At 41.9% G+C, this 9,655-nt stretch overlaps 1 protein-coding gene across 8 annotated transcripts in view; it reads left to right on the plus strand.

The window, feature by feature from the left end:
* LOC308083791 (uncharacterized protein) overlaps positions 1-4,968 on the plus strand; it is a 74,425-nt gene extending 69,457 nt beyond the window's left edge. For all 8 annotated transcript variants that reach the window (XM_080426142.1, XM_080426140.1, XM_080426143.1 and 5 more), the window contains one exon: positions 893-4,968. In XM_080426142.1, coding sequence (XP_080282268.1) covers positions 893-3,037 — 2,145 coding nt within the window. In that variant the 3' untranslated portion in view covers positions 3,038-4,968. The remainder of the gene's footprint in view (positions 1-892) is intronic.
* Positions 4,969-9,655: the final 4,687 nt, after the last annotated feature.

Here is a 9,655-nt window from a genome sequence, read left to right on the forward strand (position 1 = left end):
ATAAAACAAATGTAATTGGCTCATAAAAGCTTAATGTTTTCACTTAGAAAAAATCCACGCCATATTTTTGTTGGCATAGGTCCAAAGTACACGTGTAGACAGTTTCGTGCAGATTTCTCAGAAATCCCAGGAGGAGTTTGATTTTAACTGCTTTTCATATAATTCAAAATGGTGGGAGATCTAAAGGTCAGAGGTCAAAAGTCAGAGTATGAAAGTTGTTAGGCATGAGGAGACGCATGTGTGTATTGAAGTTTCATGGCTGTAGGTCAAACAGGGCATGAGTTGTACCTGTTCAAAGTTGGCATTTTCAATTGAGTGCTACAGCGCCACCTTTTGGCCAATGGTTGTGTGTTTCTGGTCTTCGCCGTTTGGCATAGCCCTCTACCATATTGCCGAGTTTCGTAAAAAGCGTTTGCACGGTTGGGCCAGAACTGAAAAAACGGCGGAGGAAAGAGAGAGCCAATTAGGAATGCAATAATGTTTCGAGCCTTACAGGCCTCGAAACCTTAAAAATTGGTTGATTGAGTCATATACTGATGTTCCTCTTCACCCATGCAGAGCTTAAAGAGGTAACATCTCTTTTTTGTCAGACCTCAAGTATCTCCCCTTTCCCTGAAATTGAATTTAGCATTTGGCATTAGGGTACTATGTTACTTGTACACATGAGGGAATATTTCAGCAAAACACATGTCTAACTAACATTGGGTAAAGGTTGACCATGATGGTTTGAATAAACCTGACAAAGCTCACCTGTTCCACCAAACATGCTTCTCACTTGTATTGAATCCTATACACCAGTTTTGCGTCAAGGCTGGTGTGATCCTATTGCAAGATGGTCTCTAGTGTTTATGTATATGTATTTGATATCCATGACTTTCCTTTCTATTTTTAGGTGCCTTCCCATGTTGTCCTGGGGACTCATTTAAAAGATGAGAAGATGGACACTGTGAAGCAAAAAGGAAGTCTCACACCCTCCTCCTCCACAGCTGAGGTGGTGAAGCCTCCTGTGATGGAAGACACTCCACCTGAGAAGAAAGATTTGGATGAAGAAAGAGACATTAAAGTGTGCCTTAGAGGAAGAGGCAAGCATAGGGAGATGGAAGACACTCCAAAGGAGACAAAAGACTTGGACGAAGAAAGAGACAGAAGAAGAGTGAAGCATGCTACAGAGATGCCTGAGGGGAAATCTGAGTGGACTCTGTTTGATCCTCCCTTCACACCTAGTGATAACCCTCCCATTCAGTCCCCGTCTCAACCCAAATCTTACCCATTGGATCCCATCAAGCATCAATCAAGCACTGAAACTCCTAGCACATCCTCTGACTCCACACTCAACAGACCCCACATGGTTTCTTCACAGAGAACACAAGACAGAAAGAGAAGAGAAGAGTTGAGTGAGACTGGTCTTCACTCATCAAACCTCCCTTTTTTTCCCTCTTCAACTCTGTCAACCAGCCTCAATATGTCGTCCTTATTTTCTATGCCCCATCTTCCCAGAAATAGAAGAAAAGAAGCAGAGATAGAGGAGTCTGATATTCCCTCTTCTCAAGATGTCCCACAGGAAGTAATTACACCCAACATGTATCCCTCTGTTGCTGTAGTCTCCCCCATGTTGTATTCCTCATCCACATCACAACAGTCCTCCCATGATTCCCCAGAAGAAATGATGTCATGTGACACAGCCTGTGATTTGTCAACCACAGACCAGCCTGTTGCAGAGTCACTGTCCGCTGTGCATCCCTCTCTGGAGCTCCAAGATGAAACTGATCAAAATGATTCTAGGATGGGAGAATCCATCTCTCTGCCTCGTTCTCACAGCTTACACTCACTGAGCCAAATTCCATGTTTAGAGAACAAAACAGGTTTCAGAGCAAAGCGCTCCCACAGCGTAAATGATGTTACACTACTGGACAAAACACAGAAATTTACACCTGATATAATTGTTATGGAAAACAAGGAAAGCTACAGGTTCCACTGCACCCAAACAGGACTGTTCCAATGCAACGTGACCGGCCTGGTGTTTAAGATGGAGGCAGAGAGAGATGTGACTTACAGGACAGTCCCCTGGGACCGAAGGCTTCTATCCGAGCTTAGCAAGAGGCCTGCAGGACCACTGTTTGACATCAAAGGTTCTCAGGGGTCTGTGTGTCAGTTACACTTTCCACATTGTGAGATCCTCTCCATGGGTGGAGGCAAATCCTTGTATGTTCTCCATGTGATGGATAATGGGCACATTGAGCTGATCTACCCCGATGTGATCACAGAAACTCATGTCATCATAAATGTAAATACATTTTCTCCCCATGGTCTTGTCACCGATGTTGACAGCACCAAGCAGGCATTGGTGTCACTGTTTTATACACCACCAATTGATGATGATGACCCCATATCAACCCTGAAAGTATTGCTGCTGCCTGGGAATGTTGTGCTGGATGAAGTGATGACCAAAAGGAGGAAGCTAGTTGGAGAAGAGATTTTCATTGAAAAGCCTCCCTGTGAACTAACCCCAAATCAAGAATACACCCTCTCTGTTTCACCTGAAGATGAATCCATTATAATTGAACCAGATAAGGCAAAATTTAAAGTTGATGAATCATCCTATCACAATTACATCTCAACATTTGAAGTGATTTTAGAGGGAAGGTTTAAGCGTGTTAGGCTGCTTCTAAGACACAGTAACCCATCCATCTGTGCATGGAAAGGCTATGTAGACCTTTCAACTGCTGCTTTAAGAAAACAACAAGTTCAACGCACACTGACTCGTCCAGCAGAAGACAGACTGTTTGATGTGCGGAGCAGCTTCATCAACAGCGTTTCACATCCCGTTCTCAACGGTGTCCTGGACGAACTTTTCCAGAATAAGGTGATAATCAAAGAAGAGTATGATGAAGCCCGTGTGGAGCAAGTGAAACATGAAAAGGCTCGTTTTGTCATCGATACAGTGATGAGCAAAGGAACTGCTGCAAGTTCAAGCATGATATTCATTCTTTGTGAAACTGACCAATTCTTCTCTAAACATCTTGGGTTGATGTTGTAAAACGGTACAGATGTACGTAAAGTACCTTCAGTATCTAGGCAATGTCCTGCATCTTTTTATCTTTTTTGTCAAGTTGGACACATTGAAGTTGGATTATTATATTGTATTCATCTTTTTTTATTACACAATCATCCAGAGCAACTTAAAGTAAATGAACTATTACAGGTACTTTTTCAGAAGGGAGTGATAATCAAAGAAGAGTATGATAACGCCAATGGACAAGGCACGTTTTGTCATCGATGCAGTGAGGATCAAAGGAACTGCTGCAAGTTCAAGCATGATATTGTTTCTCTGTGAAATCGACCCATACCTTTCCAAACATCTTGGGTTGATGTAGGACTGTACTGATGTACTCGAGTTGGACACACTGAAGTTCAGTGTGTGTGAAGATAATTATATTTAACTGTTATCTTTTTTATAACATGATCATCCAGAGCAACTTCAAAGTAAACGAGCAATGACAGGTGCAATGCCTTGCTCAAGGACACTTCAACAGGGTGCCTGGCTACGGCATGGACACACATTGACTGTTTCAGAGATTAAACACATTTTATGTTTCAACTACGACCTCAGGACACAAAGATATGACAAATGCCTTTAAAATGTTTTAACTCAAGAAGTGGAATCTTGTGTCTGACTTCTGTTTATTCAGACACCTGATGAAGCTCATGGACAATGTTAAGTGGACTGTGTGAACACATACTAATCACCAGCAGTATGTTTATAGGTAGGGAGCCCAATGTCAAGGGGTTTCCTGCATTACCTGCTGTTGAAATAGCTACAGCAAAATGTAAATACATGAGCCTATGGGCCTTAACAAGAGATAAGACCCCCCCCCCCCCCCCCCCCCCCACACACACACACACACACACACACACACACACACACACACACACACACAATGGGGTTTTGAGCGTTGTATGTTTGGGCACCGCATTCAGATGTTCTCTCATGAGAAGCAAGAGGACGCCTGCAAAAAGCCATTTTACTCCCTGCTCCCCCTGACAAAGGGAGGTTCACAGAACAGCTATTGTTTAGACCTGGTCTCTTCACTCTGGTTTGCACTAAACCCAGACCATATCTTCAAAACAAGTCTACTGGAAAAGAGGGAGTTATGGCACATATACCATGAGCTGTTCTGAGAGAGGTCCATGTCCCTCTGGCTTCCTCACCACTAGCATATATATCATGATAAGAAGACGTCTGTACCACCTACTCCCTGTTACATCCTGACAGGACGTCTGGAGATACATAACATGTACAATAGACCTTTTGAGTATGCATAGTGGACACATAACCCTTATTAAACAGCTGTAGATTATCCAATCATATTAAACTGTTAAAATCTAATGCCCTTTCCTATTCATTGGCTATCTTGTCCTCTTTGCCTGGGCACTAATACAATCGAGAGCGGAAAGACAGAAGTCAGACAATTTTGGATTCTTACTGGAATAAGCTTTTTTGGACCTTCTACACGGCGCTATGAGAATTTTTCCAAAAAAAAACTCCGAGATTTCATGGGGATGTGGCGAATATATTAACAGAGAACTTTTCCTACCTAAGTCTCCACATGACCTTTAACTCATTGACTTCCAGAGTTTAAACATCATCTATCGTCCCCTTGCCAGCGAAAAAGAACGATTGTACTGTACCTGTAAAAATCATGGAATGCTTGGACTTTGGGGGCAGCTTTTTGATGCTCAAGGAATACAGACTGTTGGATTTCTATTACAACTATTGTCAACCAGAATTCTAAGACAATAGTTTCTCCTGGATGCAATATATTAAATCCTGGACCCCTGGAATCCTCTATATAGATTATTATAGAGTATACTACAAAGTAATTTAGGAATGAAATCGTTGCTGATATTTCAAAAGTTCCTGTAATCAATTATTCTGTATTTTCAAGTAAAACCTATGTTTGTTCTTTATCAAGACTCTACTTTCCTTCTTTTCTATTCAGCCCTTGATGTTTGTAAATGTGAACAGTGGTGAGAAAATTAATTTACTCAATGTACTGTACAGCTAAGTTGTATATTTAACTTAAATTGTTATTCATAAGTTTTTCAGAAAACTGAAAAAGACGACATTTTGTAGAATCGGCATCAGGTCTTAATGGGTTAACCCACCTGGTAAAGAATCTGTGAATTCTTTTGAATATATATGTTTTTAAAAGCGTTTTTGGAACATTTGGAACTGAAATCTTTGCTTCTGGGCGAGGGTCCATGGAACAAAACATTTTTAGATGGGGGTCTGCGGCCAAATATTTGCTTTAAAAAAAAAAAAAAAAAAAAATATATATATATATATATATATATATATATATATATATATATATATATATATATATATATATATATATATATATATATATATATATATATATATATAAATGTGCACAAATTGTCAAGATTAAAACTAAATTGCCAAAGAAATGTAAAAATGACACAGATGCATTGGGTTAAAGGACTTCAGCGTCTTGCTCAAGGACACTTCAACACTAACTCTGGGGGAGCCCGGGATCGAACCGGTTTCCAGTTCACTCTACCGGCCAATCTACCCCTGAGCCACTGCCCCCCTTGTACATAGCAACAACATAGCAACAACAACTCTAAAAGGGGTTCCTGTCCTGAAAGGTATAGTTACAAATAGGGGTTCCTGCCCAAAATGGGTTAATATGCATTTGTCCGCACACGTCCATCTGAACATATACTTTGTGCCAGGGACCCCCATACAATCTGTGCTGTTAAAATGTATTACAAACATCCACATTATTTTTCAAGATTTCTTTAAAAAATATCAGATCTACAGACTCACGCTCTATTTTTGATCAGCTGTATAATCTACGTATACATTAGGTTAAAGCGGTCACGCTGATTTAGATGTTTTATTAACTCATTTTGTTGAAACCCTTTAAAGACCCCCGGGGGTCCCCCAGACCACACTTTGAGAACCACTGAGGCTTTATCCTTTTGCTTTTTATATGAAATATCAGAGAGACTAGTAAGATTTGATGGAAGATGCTTCTGAACATAATGTGCTAGTTTGACGTCTTAAAAAGCGCTCGCTGGCCTAGCGGTCCCGACAACCTTTGCTGCGTGTCACTCCCTCTCTTAATGCGGCCCGCAGGTTAATGTCAGAATACTGATTATTGATTTCAGCTGTTATGATTCCAAACATGCAAACATAACCCGCTTTAATTACTTCAGTCTATATTATAGTAGCTTAATGACTAGTATTAAAATTCTATTGTCTTTTTTATGTCCAATGTATTTGTATTTAAGTTCATAAAGTTAACATACAGTAAGTATATATATGGCAAAATAGCAGATCTACAAGAGCTTGTAGATTGGCTATTTTTGCTACTTTTGTGTGACATAGAATGGCGAAGAAGGCGTTAATTTACAAAAAAAGTTAAAATTCAGAGATAAGAGGTGTCTGCCCGACAGTATATGCAATGTGTTCCTCTGGAGTGAGTGTGGAAATATAGTGGCCCTCTACATCATCAAAGTTGCATCACCCTTGCTTTAGGCACACAGCATACAGATATGCAGTGTACAGTTTGTGTGGTTTCTGAAATAAATCAGGAATATATACAATCAGGTCTGTATACTGTACTAAATATGACATCAGTCACAAACACAGTGAAACAAACACAGCCAGGTAATAATATAATGAACCAAACAGTCTCTACTCTCATCCACAGCAACAACATCAAAGGGCTCCAACGACAACGAGGCCCCTGTAGCCAGGTGTTGGCAATGAGTGATTAGTAGGGCTGTAACGATACATTGTAACAGCGATACGATACGCATCACGATACATGGTTGACGATACATGGCGATGGCCAAAATGCAAAACCTCCTATGTGCAAATTTCATGATTTTCGGATTTCACTGTGGATGAGGACTATAGGCTATGCTGCACATGCTCAGTCTATCTGCAAGATAGTCCCGCCCCTCATTTTGTCAGAAAAAGTCATTTGACTAAAACCTCCTATCTTGTTCAGTGCCAATTAGTGCTAAAATGTTGAAGCGCAAAACCTCTTATCTGCACCAGAACTAATTGAGCAGCAGACAGAGCTGAAACTTGGGAATTCTATGTTATGTAGACCGTCTAAATGTCTTTCAGTTTGTAGTCATCTATTATTTTCAAAATAAAAAAGTGTCTTCCCCCCTTACTAGTTAAGTATTTGTTAGTAACTCTGTCAAGTTAATTGCATTGCCTTGTTGATTGCTAATGATTAGTGTCAGGTGGTGACACTTTTATCACACCAAGAGTGTGAGTTAATGTAATGGTAATACTTGATACAGTACTGTAGAATGTCTTGATCTCAAAATGAGCATAAAAAAAGCATTATTTAACAAAGATAATGTTTGTTTGTAAGCCTAACTATTTCTAGGTAAAAACCTCCTATGTGCATCTATGTAGATAGTGATGTATATTCTGGTCGAAAGAGTGGCTGTATTCAGTCTCCTGGAGAGAGGTTCAATAATGGAGGATCCGGTCCAAGGTTTTAAGTTAGATATAATTTTATTCCACCCAACAGGCAGACTGCCGGGTTTAAGGTCTGATTCAGCAGCGCGCCGTCATCACATACAAGCATGTCATTTTATACTCGGTCTACCTTCTGCTCACAAGGGGAGGAGGCTAGGTGGCTAAGCCCAGCCCCTAATCCCAGTGGGCCTATCACACATCGAATACATGAATATTTGAGGAGTCGTGGCCGAACCCCCACAAACATCCTGTTAAACACATTAGCATTGTCCTTACAGTGTGCCAACTTGTCTTATTTCCAATTATCAAACTTTACTACTACACAAAACCTTGTTTAGTAATCCTTGTTCAAAATCTCTTAAGCTTTATAATAAGACCACACACTTTATACTTTCATGTTTGCAAACAGTAGTTAGAAATCCAATGAGTCAACATAAGACAACAGTTACTTCAGACTGAATATTTTCCCTAAATGACATTTCTCTTTGTTTACAACACAGGTCATAGTTATCAAGACTTTAATCATTTCAACTACTCATTTAAAAGGCTCTTAGTATTGTGTACATAGTCTTACTCAACTTGACAGAGTTAAAGCCAAACTCAAAGTTCTTCTGTAGCCATTCTGTCCTCTGTCTCTATGCATTCACTGTCTACGGCCAACACCCAGGAAGGAACAAAGGATATTTTAATCCATTCCAATTAAGACAAAAGAATGACTCTGGGTTCAAACGCAAGAAGGGGGTAGCATCTCCTGGACTCCAGGGGGGCTAGCTTCAAACAGTCTGTATACACTAGGACAATAGTATTATAATCAACCACTTGGTAACAAAAGGTTTTGGCTCAGCGACTTGTTTTGGTTCTCACTTAAAGCGGGTAGCTTCTGCTCCAGGACAAAGACCAGGATCTTAAAGGGTTGACTTGATCAACACATCAATAACAAATTCAGATTGGAGGGAATTGTCCGGGTTTTTTCCACTACCTGCCGCTCAGCTCCACACAATTCTGCATCTCAGTATGGGATATGATTAATTATATGGAACCCATGTTTGAACGGATACTTCAATAGGAGGTCATTTTTAGGTATAGATAGGAGGTTTTGACATTGAACATTTTGAACTTGTGGTTAGAGGTTGTCATTGCTGCTTAAATGTGAACGTAATTGTCGTGATTCTTTATTAATTGCAAATCAAAATCACACGTGAACACCGTGGCAGCCAACAACCCTGTGAAAATATTGTGGTGTGTCGGTTGGGGGGTATGAGGGTATGGGGGTGGGATGGGGTTTGGAGTTATAGGGTGTGGGAGGTGTGGGTGGTGGTTGGGGGGGTATGGGGTGGGGGGTGCATGAGGGTTTGGGTGGGTGGAGTTTGGGGGTTGTGGTGTGCTGGTTGGGGGCATGGGGACCGGGGGTTCTGGGAGTGGGGGTAATGGGTTGGGTGGGATTTGGGGGTATGAGGGTATGGGGTGGGATGGGGGTTTTGAGTTATGGGGGTTGTGAGGTGTGGGCTGGCAGTTGGGGGGTATGGGGTTTGTGGGAGTGGGGGAGTATTGCAGGTGGTGGAGTTGGGGGGTAGAGGGTATGGGGGATTATGTTGAGGGGGGCATAGGCCAGTTAGGCCGGATCATACAGGATAGGGTCTTTGTGATGTGAAAGTGTGGTCTAGCCAACACCAACTCAGGACTCCTGAAGTGGGATGGGGTTTTGAGTTAGGGAGGTGGAGAGGTGTGGGCTGGCAGTTGGGGGGGGGGGTTGTGGGAGTGGGGGAGTATTGCAGTAGGTGGAGTTGGGGGGGTAGAGGGTATGGGGGGGATTATGTTGAGGGGGCATAGGCCAGTTAGGCCGGATCATACAGGATAGGGTCTTTGTGATGCGAAAGTGTGGTCTAGCCAACACCAACTCAGGACTCCTGAAGTGGGATGGGGTTTTGAGTTAGGGAGCTGGAGAGGTGTGGGCTGGCAGTTGGGGGGGGGGGGTTGTTGGAGTGGGGGAGTATTGCAGTAGGTGGAGTTGGGGGGTATAGGGTGTGGGGGGGATTATGCTGAGGGGGGCATAGGCCAGTTAGGCCGGATCACACAGGATAGGGTCTTTGCGATGCGAGAGTGTGGTCTAGCCAACACCAA

This window comes from Gymnoscopelus braueri, assembly GCF_963280865.1.
Source record: "Gymnoscopelus braueri genome assembly, chromosome: 4".
Taxonomy (NCBI): Eukaryota; Metazoa; Chordata; class Actinopteri; order Myctophiformes; family Myctophidae; genus Gymnoscopelus; species Gymnoscopelus braueri.